The 14,988-nt window shown below is 41.8% G+C and overlaps 1 protein-coding gene across 1 annotated transcript in view; it reads left to right on the top strand.

Annotated features, from left to right (window-relative positions):
- The window catches only part of VWF (von Willebrand factor), a 124,040-nt gene that overhangs the window by 10,771 nt on the left and 98,281 nt on the right, over positions 1–14,988 (top strand). The window contains exons 6-9 of the mRNA XM_014309415.2: positions 2,300–2,424; positions 9,558–9,774; positions 11,945–12,067; positions 14,630–14,741. Coding sequence (XP_014164890.1) covers positions 2,300–2,424; positions 9,558–9,774; positions 11,945–12,067; positions 14,630–14,741 — 577 coding nt within the window. The remainder of the gene's footprint in view (positions 1–2,299; positions 2,425–9,557; positions 9,775–11,944; positions 12,068–14,629; positions 14,742–14,988) is intronic.

Genomic DNA, 14,988 nt, shown 5'->3' on the forward strand with positions numbered 1-14,988 from the left:
AGAAAGAGAGAAAGAAAGAAAGAAAGAAAGAAAGAAAGAAAGAAAGAAAGAAAGAAAGAAAGAAAGAAAGAAAGAAAGAAAGAAAGAAAGAAAGAAAGAAAGAAAGAAAGAAAGAAAGAAAGAAAGAAAGAAAGACGAAAAGAAACGAATAAACAAGTGACCAGTATTTTAGGGCCAACAGTTGTCCTGACCTTCAAACATTAGCCTGTGGATGAGGGAGCCCCTGGGGGTAGCTGCCAGCAGGAAGCCTGGCATGGATGTGTATCCAGGGCTGGAGAAACAGTGCTTCAGAGCAGAACCCAGCTCCTGTTACACACCTGCTAGGGAAAGGCTGCCTTACTGCAAACAAAAGGGAATCTGGCACCTTGCTTCTCCTCAGGCCAGCTTGCATTGCTGCTTTTATGTTTATAATATGTGGTAAACTAAAGGATTGTGTTCTTCTTATTGCTGCATTTCTTTCCTTGTTCCAAGTCCTGGCTGCATAGATGACAATTTTGTGTCTTTTATCCCCTTTCCCTGGGAGTTCTTTGCTCTCTGCTGTGGGTCTGATACATTCTACCTTTAAAAGCTCCTAATTTCCAGTTTACAAAAAAGTCTACAGGTCTTAATACCTCTGCCTTAGCATTCTCAGTGCAGTTTTCATGACTACCATAGTTTAGGAAGAGTGGTCTGTATATTCCTTGTGTTTGTACTAACAGGGAGCTCAATGGAATCTTTATTATCTATATATGTATATTAATAAATAGTCTGTAGTATACTTGGGAACAATTTCTTTTGGTTTCTTTTGGTTTTCAGATACAGCCAGGTTTGTATTTCAATATATCCTCTGCATAAGGTCTTGGGAATACATTAACACTGGCAGTTGATATTCTCACAGGCAACACAATGGGGTTTAAAAAAAATTAAAAAAAAAAATTTAAAAAGGGTCACAAAATTGTTTAGTAGCAGGTACCCATATTAGGAAGCCAGAGATAGTCCTGGAACCAGCAAGGTCATGGGCGGCAAAAGAGGATGGAGGAAGCATTCCCTCTCTGGGAGGATACCCCTTTTCAGAAGGATGGAGCAAGAGCAGCAGAGAAGTGGTTTGCATGTCCTGGGAAGTCACAGTCATACCAACTCATTCAGCTTTGCTTTTATGCAAAATTGATGCAAATTTTGGTAAGCCTGGGCCAGGAGATGCTTGTCCTGGGACAGAGGAGCATGTTTCAGGACATCTTACCCAGGAAGACGATGGGCCCAAACAATGATGGTGCATGTTATGAATATGAACGAGGCCAAACTTTCTCCGGAGAAAGAAGTTCTCGTTTATTAAAATAGCTACAAGGAGCAGAGTACCCAGGATAAGCCCAGGCACCCACACAGCGAGCCAAAAACCAAAACAGTGCACTAACCCCAAGTGCACTGGGTTCTTCCCAAAACCAAACCAGTATCCAAAAAGAAGAACCCCAACCCAACCAAATTTCCTCCATTTATAGCCCCCTTTGAGTCCAGGATTGGTCCATTTTATATCCGCATGATGATTGGTCCATTTCCAGGCTTCTCATTGAGGTCTTTAATGCCATTCATTCTGGACCATTAGTTTCTGCAGGGCTTTGAATGTTTGGTCAGGTCTTCCGTCCAATCCCTCTTTGACCTCGCCTTGCCCCGCCAGACCACTGTTCCACCAAATCCTGGACTCTTCTCTGAGCACATTCTAATAAGCCCCGCCCTTTAACATAATACAATTAATATAACATAATTAATACAATATAATTGAACTATATACCCTAATTTAACTTAACTTTTACCTATAACAGTGCATGTTAAGCTTCTTTGCATACAAGATTTAGTTTTGGACAGGAGAAAAATCAAGGCTAGCTGGGATCAAGACAAGAGTGCTAATGATTTATTCAATTAGGGAAAGCAGATGGGTTTGTTTGCCTCTCTGATATGTTTTGTGTTTTATTGACAACTTTTAAGTGGTAAGAAGATGTGCAGGCATGCTTTGGCTCCTGCAGATTGTAGCTGACCAGCAGCAACTCCTACTGTGTTCATGCAGGTGTGAGGGAGGTGGGAGCTGCCTTCTGCAGGCTTTAGTCTGTCCTTGAGTGTAGAGATGTCCTTAGCAGAACAAAATCCATATCACTGATTGTGGCTTTCCTACAGTCAATCTGTTTGGAATAAAAATCTATTTGATACAATAGTTTATATTTTTAAAGAGAGCTTTCAGCAGACTATTGCCTTAATAGCAGTCAATAATGCCCACTTGTCGCTAAAACCCCTCAAACAGCATGTTGCTTCTCCTCTTCTTCATTCCCAGGGACCCTGGTGGGGAGCAGTTATGATTTTGCCAACTCCTGGGCTTTGCACAGTGAAAACAAGCACTGCAAGAGAGTGCAGACTCCGAGCAACACCTGCAACATTTCATCTGATATGGCAGAGAAGGTTGGTGCTGCAAGATGGCATTCTGGTTTCAGTCCTCCCCTACCTGAAAGGCAATTTTCCTGCCCTTTGGCAGAAGAACAGAAATCACAGAATATTCTGCTTTGGAAGAGACCCACAAAGATCACTGAGTCCAACTCCTGGCCCTGCACAGGACAGTCCCAAAATCCCACCCTGTGCCTGAGAGCATTGTCCAAATGCTCCTGGAGCTCTGGCAGCCTTGGGGCTGTGACCATTCCCTGGAGAGACTGTTCAGTGCCCCACCACCCTCTGGGGGAAGAACCTTTTCTGATATCCAACCTAAACCTGTTATCTATCTAATCTATCTACCTACCTACCTACCTACCTATAACCATCTTCCCCTTCCTCCCACCCCAAACATTAAATAGACAAACAAAGAAAACATCAGCTTGTTTGAGGCTGAAGTGTGAATTACTGACAAAGAAATGATGATATTGCTTGGGAAAGGTGTGTTTCAGTGATTCCTGCAGAATGATGAATTAGTTAATTCCCTTTCTGGTTGTGCCAGCAAGGAAACATCAGTTCTGAAGCCTCTGTGGACACTACCTCCCCCAATGGTATTTGTGAATTTGTTGCAGTTTATATACTTGGGAGTCAGCAGAGGAGGGAGATGCTCCAGCCAGGCTGTTTTTGACAGAGGAGATGTTTTCTGTTCGTGTTCCAAAAGCTCTGTGGCACCAGGCTATTTCCCTTCCCAGGAGGAAGTTCTTTCAGCTATGTGTATAGATAGTAGTGCTGATTTAGTGAAGAAACACAGAATTGTTTGCCTTGGCCAACTCTGTGACTCCCTTTGCTGCATCAACCTTTTTCTTCTTGTCTTTTATAAGTACAAAGATGCTTCTTGTTTCCCTTAGACAGGGTGTGGATGCAGGCAGATGGTCACCAGCTCAGGGAAGAAGGTACCTTCGAATATTTACTGAATATTATGACTGTTGTGGTAAATTGAGCCTTCATCCCTTGAGGGATTACAACTGACTCCATGTACAAACAAAAATTTACAAACAAAGATTTACAAACTTTGTTGTAAATCAGAATGATTTCCTGGGTGCTAGGTTTGGATTTATACCAGAGTAATTGAGGCTGAAATGTAGTGAGTTTCTCACTATTCAATTCCTGCAGACAGGTATTTGCTAAACTAGACACAAACAGCTTCTCAAGTGTAGTAGCACTTCCTGGAATATATCTGCTCTCCAGCTAACCTGGGTGCTGGTTTCCTAGCTACCTGCAAAAGGCTAACTAAGAGCTGGACAAGTTGCAAAGTTCTGACTCTTTATACTTCCATTAAGCTTTTGGATGGGGATGCTTCAGATGTGTTGTGAAATTCAGTGAAGGATGCTTGTGCTCCTCAGCACTTAAGCCTCACTACCTACAAAACTGGCTGAGGAATTATGGCAGTGATTTCAGGTTGGAAATCTCCAGCTGATGTTTCTTGCTTGGGCAGAGATGGTGTGTGGGGAGTGTGAACAATTGGGATTGTTCAGCCTGGAGAAGAGAAGGCTTTGGGGTCGCCTCATTGTGGCCTTCCAGTGCCTGAAGGGAACCTACAGGAAAGATGGAAAGAGACTCTTGACAAGGGCCTGGAGTGACAGGATGAAGGGGAATGGCTTCACACTGACAGAGAGCAGATTTAGATTGGATACCAGGAAGAAATTCTTCCCTGTGAGGATTGGGAGGCCCTGGCACAGGTTTCTCAGAGCAGCTAGAGCTGCTCCATCCTTGGCAGGTTGGATGGGACTCTGAGCAACCTGGAATAGTGGAAGTTGTCCCTGCCCATGGCAGGGGGGTGGAGTTATGTGATCTTTAAGGTCCCTTCCAACCCAAACCATTTTATGATTCTTTAAACCTGGTTACAGCTCTAGAGAAAGGGTAGTTCTTGTGACTGGTTGTGGTCCCTGGAATTTAATCTGTTCAGGCAAGTTTAGAAAGTGTCAACATTGCAGCTGAGGCTGGGGAGTGGCATGCAGGGTGAAATCCAGTCTGTTGGGTCAAGTACAACTAATTTGGATTTTATACAGATGCTGTTAAATATTGATGCTTTGTTGATAAAGTTTTCTTTCCCACAAACTGAATGAAATTATATTCTCTCTCATGTGAATCCATAAGCTCACAGTATTAAACACTGCCTTAATTTATTCATTGTGCAAGAATAAACACAGCACTATTAACAGAAGGCCAGCCAAACAAGTGCCTGCTGAAGAATGTAGGGCTTTTTAATAGTGTGCTTTGTTTGCTTGCCTCAGCTTCAGGAATGTAAATCTCCTTGGTCTCCCTCCCTGCCAGGCAGTCAGCTGTTAGGTGAGGGAAACAAAAGCTCTGCTTCAAGGCACTCCTCCCACCCCAGTGCCCCCACACTGGGTGGGTCTGTGGTTTTCTTTACCCTCTCTGTTTCCCCCCTCCCTGGCCAATAGCATCCTTGGAGAGGTGGCTTCTGGCTTCTTTCAGCAGGGATTGTAATGACACTATGAGGGGAAATGGATTCACACTGACAGAGAGCAGGTTTAGATTGGATATTAAGAAGAAATTCTTTGCTGTGACGGTGGTGAGGCCCTGGCAAAAGTTGCCCAGAGAAGCTGTGGCTGCCCCATCTCTGGCAGTGTTCCAGGCCAAGTTGGATGGAGCTCTGAGCAACCTGGGATAGTGGAAGGTGTCCCTGCCCGTGGCAGGGGGGTTGGAACGAGATGATCTTTAAGATCGCTTCTAACCCAAACCATTGTATGATTCTGTGCAGTGGAATCATGATTCTTTAAACCTAAACAGAAAGCCCTGTTGTTCCTTTATCTTTAAATCCTGAAAATGTTAATTTTTTTTTTGAAGTTTCTGTCTTGTTGTCTTGTTTGGAAGTTTCTGTCTTCTTTCTGTTTTGTCTCAGAGCTGACATAGCTCTGTGTGTCAGCTGAGAAGTCTTGAACCACCTCACACTCTTATCCCACTGTTGCCAGGGCCTTTCCCTGCCCTCCACCTCTAAAACACACACACACTTAGTGAAATTAGCTGCCTTGCCTCAGGATCCAGAGACCATTCCAAACTGGGTAGTGTTGGAGGGAGCAAGAAAGCCTTCCTACCATGCCCTGCCCTCTGCAGCTGATGTTTAGTTACCCAAAAGGAGCCTCACTGCATTGTCTGATCCTTTTTTCACTGGTTTAGGCTGTTCAACAAAGTACTGCAATTTAACAGGCTCTAAGATGACCGACAGCATGGGTAACATGGATCTGAAAGTATAAATGGGTGATCTGGAAAAGGATGGCAACAAGGCAGCTTTGAAAACAAAAATGTGTATGGTTTAAAGCATTGCAATTGATTATGATGTTCTTATACATTACCTTTATTTTGTAGATTTCACCTCTATAGAAATGGTGTGTGGTGGCCAGAGGTCACTGTATTATTTCCTTTTTTCTTCTCTAATTAGGAAATTATACGTCTTGTATGTTAGATGTGAATGTTAGAAAATTAATCTAATTTTTGCTTTTGCTGAAATTCAGCTCTACTGCAGTTGGTAAAAAAAGGTCTCCCATTATCCCATGGATTACTTCCATATGTAATAAAGAAATAGCATTATTCCCAGATCTGAAAACAAGTAGAAATATTCAAGTTTGGACCACAATTCATCATGGCTGGGGTCAGAGGCAGGTCCAGCAAAGGTCCAGAGGTCCAGCCCTGTCCCTGGATGTGTTCAAGGCCAGGTTAGATGGAGCTTGGAGCAACCTGGTCTAGTGGAAGATGTTCCTGCCCATGGCAGGGGATTGACCTAGAGGAGCTTTAATGTCCCTTCCAACCCAAATCATTCTATACAATATAATAATATACTACATGGGTGAAAATGAGGCCCAATATATCTAAAATCTCATTTTTCTTCATCAGATTAATCAGCATCCAAGGGAAGTGATTTCTTTCAGTTTTTACCTAGTCTGCTCAAACATACAGCCAGTGTTTGGTGTATTAAACATACTGGGTTTGGATGCTTTTAATGTGAAAAGGTGGGAGGCTAAATCTTTCTCCATGAAATATATTTTCTGAAACACTATACCCAGTTAATGGCACCAAAATATACCCTTCCTGAGTGTTCTGGAGAATCCATATGTGTATCTGCATACCACTGGGTTTAAATTCAAGGAAACGAGAGGGTCTTTGATTTCTTCTGTTATTTGTTAGGTTCTCTCTCTTTAATGGTAATTGTTAAGCTGTGGACAAATGCAGTTCATGCAGCAGCAGAAGGAAATGCCACAGAAATGGGAAGAATGTACAGAATTCCACCTTCAGCTCTGTGTGGTGGGCCTGGGGCAGAAGGAAGGTCAGCAAGTTTTGTGGTTGCTGAGGGTTGCCAGTGCCAGGACCTGCCAACCTATTTAAAGAAACATTTAAAATAAGACTAGTGCAGAAGGGAAGGGAGAAATTTTACAACTTTCACCTGCATTTCAGATACTGCAGTCAGTCCTGCTAATTTTAATCTTACAGCCACCTTTACCCTAAGCGCTGTTTCAGCCTCAGGCTTCACTCTCCAGTCTGTTGGATTTAAATACTTTGTGTAGAGCAGTTTCCATGAACAGGAATGTAACAGCAGTGGCTGAGGTTGCCAAATATCTAATACCATTGTCCTCTAAACTAAAGAATAAGGACCTCTCTTAGTCCAGCCTGGCCAGTGAGTTTTAAAGAAAGGAAGGAATGAAAATAGCAATAATTTGCAGAATAGTTAGAATTGGAAGGGGTCATTGAGTCCAATTCCCTGGTTCCAACAGGGCCATCCTAGGTAAGGCTGCTGAGGTCCTTGTCCACGCACATTTTGAATATCTCCAAGAGTGATGGTTCCACATCCTCTTTTTGACCACCCTCATGGGGAAATTTTTTGGATTTGTATCTGTTTGGATTTACCCATATTTCATCTTATTTGTCATGATAATTGAGATATGTCTGAAAGATGGGAAAATTTCAGCTATAACTTTTTGCCTAAAGTCACTGGAAAATATGATGAAATTTGAATGGCAAGAAAACCTTTACACAGAGAAAAGGAACTGTTTATTGCTTTTCAACATATATCACTTGTTTCTAGATAATCAGTTGGAGCTCAGCATAGCCTTTAGCTATGCTGTTAGTGAACAAATCCAAGACCAAAGAATTAGAGGAAAAGAAAAATGGGTTAATTTTTTTGGTGTGTAATCTCCTTTGTTTTTTAAGTCATTTTTCCATCTAAAATGTTCCTTTTAGTGGAATATACAGTCTGAGTTTTGCTGTTTGAGTTGTATTACCTTGAGAAACTTCATTAGCTCAGCCCCTAAACAGGATTGTTGCATATACTGGTTTTCTACCGCACTTGATACCATCTGGATCAAGGCTGTGATCCAGGAGTTGCTGTACTGCTCATCCTCTGAATGGCTCTGAGCTCACTTTTGGTTTTATCAGTTTCATCTCCAAGCCCTGCTTTAATAGCTTTCTTGGCTGCTTCTGTTGCTGTTACTTCCACCCTTAGGGCATCTTTTCAGCTCTTCTGTACTTTTGTGAGTCTTAGAGCAATACTAACCACAATTTATGTAGTTCCTGCTCCCCCCTGCTTCTAGTGTCTTTTTTTCTTTTCACATCTGGTTCAGCATGGTGGGTTCTGTCTGGGGATCAGAATTATCCCAGGCTGGAGCTGAATTTCTGATTTTCACCATGTCCAGCTCTCATGTTTTAAGTTCCCTGAGTCCTTTCTCAGAAAGCTCAAAACCTCTTTGCACATCTGGTTGTTCCCTGAGTCCTTTGCTAGACTTGGAACACATTCCCAACAGCGTAGACATTTCTGGTTGGTTTGTTTTTGTAAGCAAGAAATGCTCAGACATGTACTAGCTTGAGTTGATCACCGGAACAGAACACTCTTTAGACAAAATAAAAAGGTATTTTCTATTCAGCAGTTTTCCTATACAGGCACCATAGCTACCATTCATAGAAAACATCTCGATTTTTTTATTTTGGGTTTTTTTTGATCTACATTTTTCATCTCCCAGAAAATGAGATGCTTTTTAATTAATATTCATTTTTTTTTTACACAGCAGCTTGTATGTGCTGTCACCTCAGGTACATGTTAAGTTTTTTAGAAGTAATGATTTGTAACTATGAACCACTATGAAGAATATGCCCTCCCCTCTAACCACTGAGTATAACACCTAAAAAATACACCATGGTTTACATTTGCTTACATAAAACACTGACAAATAAGTAGAAGAAAGTTATGTTCCAACTCTTTGTTGTGCTGTGGTTGTATCAGAAAATTGTTCTTTCACTTAGCTAAACTCAGTGCCATCCTTTCAGAAAGTTGTGCTGAGGACCTCAGACTCATTACACTGTGACATAATGTGTACAAAAGAGTTTATTTGGGAGCCTCCCCTTGAGAATTTAATCATACTCTACGTTTTCCTTAGGTTTTGTTCTACATACAGTTAAGTTTCCTCTCAGGTTTCTGCTGTCTGAAAGAAGAGGTCTTGATACCTCCTCCTATCTCCCTGTGCTGTCCTTCCCTCACACTGCCTCTCACCACGCTGATTTAACTCAGGAGAAGAGCAGAACAAATTGCTTTTCTTCCCTGGGCTATTGTTCTCCTATTTATCTGAGCTAAATTGACCTGTTGTCCTTTGGACAAGCCAGCAGGAGCAATGGGAATATGTGGCCAGAAGTGGAAAACAAATTTCATTCCTGGGATTTCAGACTCAATCTTTCCCTCTGACACCTGCTCTGGCCACTTGTTATCCAAAAGATTGTCTGGTTGTTTTTCTTCCTACCTACCTTAGTTCCTCTGTGTTGCTGTGACTTTCCTGGGAATCCAGGCACAATCCAGTTCTTTTCTGGGAAGCCAAAGGAAGTAGAATGCCTCTATCCTTCTGCTGACTGACTGACTGACTGATGTGTTTCTGTGTGAAACCTCCCTTATGTGATGCTCCATTTTATAATAATCAGTATATTAATTGTATCCATGCATGTAGTGAATAAATGCATAGAGCTCGCTCTTAAATAAGAGCTGTGATGTTGTTAACATCAGTGGTGACTATGTGTTTGGAAAAGTTGAGTTTTCCCGTCTTCCTGAGACTATAGGAAGTAATTTTGTCCCCTTTTCTCTCTCTTTGTCCCTTTGCTCCTCACTTCTTGTGCAGGGCATCCTGGAAACCTGCCAGCTGCTGAGCACATCGCTGACCTTCTCCCGGTGCCACCATCGAGTGGATCCTGAGCCATACATAAGCCTCTGTGAAAGAGACATCTGTACCTGTCCCCAGGGTGTGGACTGTCACTGCCCTGCCTTCCTAGAGTACGCCAGGAGCTGTGCTCATGAAGGAGTCATTTTGGAGGGGTGGCCTGAAGAGAGCTCGTGCAGTAAGCTGGCAGATTTATTCCTAGGCTGCTCATCCCCAATAGGATTGTGCCTGTCTTGCAGATTTTTGTCCTGCAGCTAAAAGCAGCTGGTGTATTTTGGGAGGTTGGTTCATTTATAGGAAGCGCCTTTGCTCACTTCCCCCTTTCAGCTCTCCATCACCCATCTTTTTCTAGAAGTTCTTGTCCCTAATGCAGTATTGTTTGAACCATTTATAAAGAAGATCCTGAGCTATTACATGTCCCAACACAGTGTACACAGTCAGTGAAGACTTATTTGATACACAAATGTATAGACTAGGATGTTTAGGTGCTATTTTACACATGGTTCAGATGTATGACATTTTCCAGCCCATATTTTAAGTCAGGATCTTTGTGAAATGCTCTCTAACGTTTTTGCATAAAGACAATTGTTTCACCCTTTATTTGCTTGAATCAATTGCCTTGAAATTGAGATGTTGCCTTTTCTAATCTAATCTTTTTCTAGTTTAGAGATCCTGATTGCATCTTGAACTGCTGCCTTTATTAGCCCAATTTTGCTGAGTTCAGAGGTCCTGATTGCATCTGTGCTGAGGTTTTGCAACAGGAAAGTGCATAGACTGACTGAGATGGATTGTATTTATAGAGGAAAAGTCATATTTCCACCTACTGCTGAGAACTGTGGTTTAATAGAGAGCATTAAAAAATAATTTTAAAAATCCACTAATATCATGTTATCAGTGCTTTTTCTCATGTTTTTTTTTTTTTTTTATGAAAAGGGACTTAAGTCATATTTCCACCTACTGCTGAGAACTGTGGTTTAATAGAGAGCATTAAAAAATAATTTTAAAAATCCACTAATATCATGTTATCAAGTGTTTTTTCTCATTTTTTTTTTTTGTTATGAGAAAGGACATTTTCCTTGGGATGTTTGTGTAAATTGACTACATGGGGTAAACTCTCTGATTTGTACTGATAACACTTTCTTCTCTGGTAAAGATATTCTGCTATTGGCCACTGAAGAAATCTGTGCTTTCAGACTGTGGTTAGGGCAGCAAGATGCTGCCAGCCACTTGTTCTAGGGATTGTACAGTCTGAGTTCTAGCAGTAATTTATTACCTTTCCATTGGGACATAAAAGGGATCTATTAAAGCTCATCTCCTTGCTCAGGGTGTGAGCCAGGTAACCTGTTTTTGCTGGGGCTCTTTGTAAGTCTGATTAACAGCCACAAGTGAAATGAGCCTTTCTGTAATCCCAGGAGCTTTGGAGCTCATTTCTAACCTTTGAATTCATGAGCTGCAGTTTGGTTTTTTCCTCCTGAGTCAGGAAAGAGGGAAGTGTCCCACTGCCACAGCAGGAGCTTAATTTTCTATCACCCTTCATCTGTGCTATGGTGCTTTCTCAGGAGATGATGATGATGATGGAGGTATGGAATACTCTGCTGTGTGGGAAGGGTTTTATTGCTGGGCACACTCTGCAAGTGTGAGCTGGTGCCCGAGTCCAGGGCACCCAAGGCAAGATCACTCCTTCATTACCCTCCCACCACTTCAGCAGAGGATTGGCTTGGAAAGGGCAGTCTCTAACCTTTTCTTCCCACTTCATGCCCCTGCAGTATTGTAGGACAATGTGTGTGTATGCATTGAAGAGAAGGAATGCCTGTAATAATGTGTTTGTGTAGTGGCCTGGCCTAGATAATGGCAGCAGTGGAGATACCAGGCATGGGTGTTATCCTGAACTGGTGGTTCTCTGGAAGGAGGATGGGATTTCAGAGTTTTAACTGTCTGTTGGTTCTCCCTGGAAACACCAAACAGGATAATTTCACAAATGAGTGGAGTAAGTGCATGGTTTAAAGGTGCAAAACAACCATGTGTCTCCAAATTGCTTAGATATTATTGCGAAACTTCTCCCTGGGTTTATTATTCTTAATGCACTTGGATTTAGTTATTAAGACTCAATTTATTAGAAAGCAAATTGGCTTTAACCTCTGAGTATTTACTTTGCTACCTGACAGATGATATTGCAGCAAATTGAAAATCAAATAGTTCTAAAATGTTCTACTTCTAAAAAAGAAATAATCATTTGGAAGCTGACATGACTTTTTTGTCTCTGTAGTTCAGCCCTTGATAATGAAAGGATTTGTTGGTTTAAGAGTTACTGAGGAATTTGCATTTCTAATTTCTTCTAATTGTTTCAGGGCCAAGGTGTCCAGTTGGCATGGAATATAAGGAGTGTGTATCCCCATGTGCCAAAACCTGCCAGAGTCTGAATATCAATGAAGTGTGTCATGGACAATGTGTTGATGGCTGCAGCTGCCCTGGTAATTTATTTACTGGGTTATTTACAGAGGAACATTTGGCAGTCAAGCTACTATTTTATTAGAAGAAAGAAAGCTGTGTCTTCCCTTAAATTTTCTTGAAATCAGAAACACTTCTTTTTTCTGGGACCATGCCCTAGAATAATCCAGTTTCTGTAGTGCCTGTATGCTCACTCCATGAAAGGGCCATTTTTCAGGGCCATCTAAAAAGTAAATGTTTCTGTGAAAATCAGTACCAACTAATATTCCAAGATTGCCTTTATTTCTTGGTGAGAGACTGCTTGCCTTTGATGTACTCCTGAATTGCTTGGGTTAGAAGCAAATACAGTTAGGGGAAGAAACAGCAGAGAATGCACTGAAGGAATTTCTTGCAGAAAAACAGTACATGTAGAACTTGCACTGCAAATTCAAAGTTCTTCATTATTTAGGTAAATAATTTAATCTATTATTGAATCTTCCATACAGCAGATTTGACTGGATTAAAGGGAACAGCCCAGCCACACCAATTTTCTACTTCTGTCTGTTGTACTTAAAACAACTGCAGGAGGAGAGCTTGGTTCCTGGCTCCAAAGCTCCATATGCTTCTGTTTATGGTTTTCGTTTGTTTGCTTGTTTGTTTGTTTGTTTGTTTTTATTGTTGTTGTTCATTGGGTGCTTTGTTTGTTTTGAATAGGACTATCTCTGCATTTCAGCCTGTCTGGGCTTTGTAAATGCACACAGGTGTTCAGTGTCGCCTTGTACAAGATGCCAAGTGTGACGGAGGTTTGCAGAGCTTTGCTTTCCAAAACAAGGCAATAATGACAATGTCAGCCTCGTTTGAGGAGTCACTGCATTCAGAGTTTGGTAGTTTCCCATTCAGCTGCCAGTCTCTTCCTTACTGGAGGTTCAGAAGTGTGGCAGGACCTGCAAAGGTGACAGGTGATGTAACCAGACTCTGGAGATGATTTTGTTGTGATGGATCCAGCTACTGTATTTGTGAAGGATCCAGCTACTGTATTTGTGCAGTCCTGGAAGTGTTGGAGAAAGCTGAAGAAGCTTAATTAATCCTCTGGCTGCACAAGAGCTCTTGCTGTACTCTTCCTTTGGTAGATGCATTGGTCTGTTCAGCATGGGAAAGGTCTAAGGAGAGAGGAACTGAGAGGTGGAGAAGCAGGAGCTCCACAGAAAGGGTAAAGGGCATGAGAATAACAATCAGCAGTTCAAAACTTTTACTGCTATTTGTTGTACAGCCAGAAAGATAGAACCTGGATTTGAGTTTGATAGAAAACCAGGAGGATCTGACAGATGACTAGAGGAATTTTGGATGAGGATTCTACCTTCACTTAGCTTCCCTCCAGTGCTCCAAGGGCAAACAGGATCTGAAGTATGTTTGACAAATGTCTTCTTTCTTTTTTTATATTTTTCCCCTCTGTTAAATGCCCCTCATGGTTACATTAATTGCTGTAAACGGAATTACTCTTGCCAGGAAAAAAGACAGGCATTCTTTTTTCTTATGTTCTCTGGAGAGCCACAGCACTCTTAAATGCTCAGATCTTCTTGTGATTCTCTCTCACTGGAAGGATTTTCTGTCCAGCCAAGATCTTTCCAGGCAGCTCTATAGGAAGAATAGGAGAAAGTAGACTTATGTGGGTCTTGGGATCAGTGATGACTGCTGCTGCCAGGGAAAAGAGCCAAAATCTCTGCAGGCGACTGGAAGGAGTCACTCAAAGAGAAGGCGCAGGGGTGTTCAAGAAAACAAATGTTTTTCCACAGCAGCTCTTTTGAAAATGGCAGAATATCAACTCTCTCTCAATATAGGGGTTGAATAGAAAGCACTATAAACTAGCAATAGAAGCAAGGACAAGTTTCTACCTTAGAATAACCTTGTAACTCCTTTGTGCCTCTGTTTATCCTTAGAGTACAAAGAACTCTCTCTATAGAACAGGTAATTATAGTTGTGTAATATGGAAACCTCAGCAGCTGGACCCAAGTTGGGAAGTTGGCCCTTTTGCTTTTTGCCTCTGCAGATGTTCAGAAGTGGCTTCTTTCTCTCAGACTCTTCTAAGAGTCTGAGACTTTCTTAAGTCTCTGCTAGACTTAAATGGTGTCCAAATTTGTTTCTTCATTCCTCACTTTGGCTCATCTTTGGTTCTCTTATGACAAATACAAGACCTTCTGTGGACACCCTTTACTGCAGCCAGTGAAGTTCATGGTTTTTCCAACAGTCAAGTCCCAGACCAACTTTTATCAACTTTGATTGTGCTCCTTGTGTTTAATTTGTCTATGTCCCAACATGTGTTCTGGACCTGAGGATGTGCTAAGCAAGGAGTTTTTCTGGGAGCACCAGGAATGCTTTGTTCAGCAGGTCTGATGGAGAGGCAGCACCAGAAGGGAAGCAGACACCTGCCCTTGTGAGGCTTTTTGGCAAGCCTCGTTCCTTGTTATTGCTTAGTCTATGACTAAGTATGGATAATAATGCATATGAAGTCTTGGTGAAGTCCATGAACAACAACGAAATCTAATTGTATTTATGTTTCTATCCCTGTGTGTGTGATATGGGTGTCTGATGCTACCTGACCTTTTCAGAGGGCCTGCTCCTTGATGGTGACCACTGCATTGAAAGCTCTGACTGCTCCTGCATCCACTCTGGAAAACATTATCCTCCTGGCTTCACCATCTCCCAGGACTGCAACTCATGGTAAACCCTGTGCTGCTCTGGTGTGGTTGCTATAGATAAGTACTGCACACTGGTCAGTGACTGCTTTGAATTATCTTTCTAGAAATCTCTCTACCTTTAAAAAATTTCCTTTCACTGGCAAAGGGCTTGCTCTCTTACTGGAATTCCCAGCCCCTTCCAAGAAGTGAGCTGTTCACAAAAGCAAATCAGCTCTGTTTTTAAAGGGATATTTGATCTGATAGAACAACATGAAGGTCACACTCCTTCA

This window comes from Geospiza fortis, unplaced genomic scaffold (genome assembly GCF_000277835.1).
Source record: "Geospiza fortis unplaced genomic scaffold, GeoFor_1.0 scaffold164, whole genome shotgun sequence".
NCBI lineage: Eukaryota > Metazoa > Chordata > Aves > Passeriformes > Thraupidae > Geospiza > Geospiza fortis.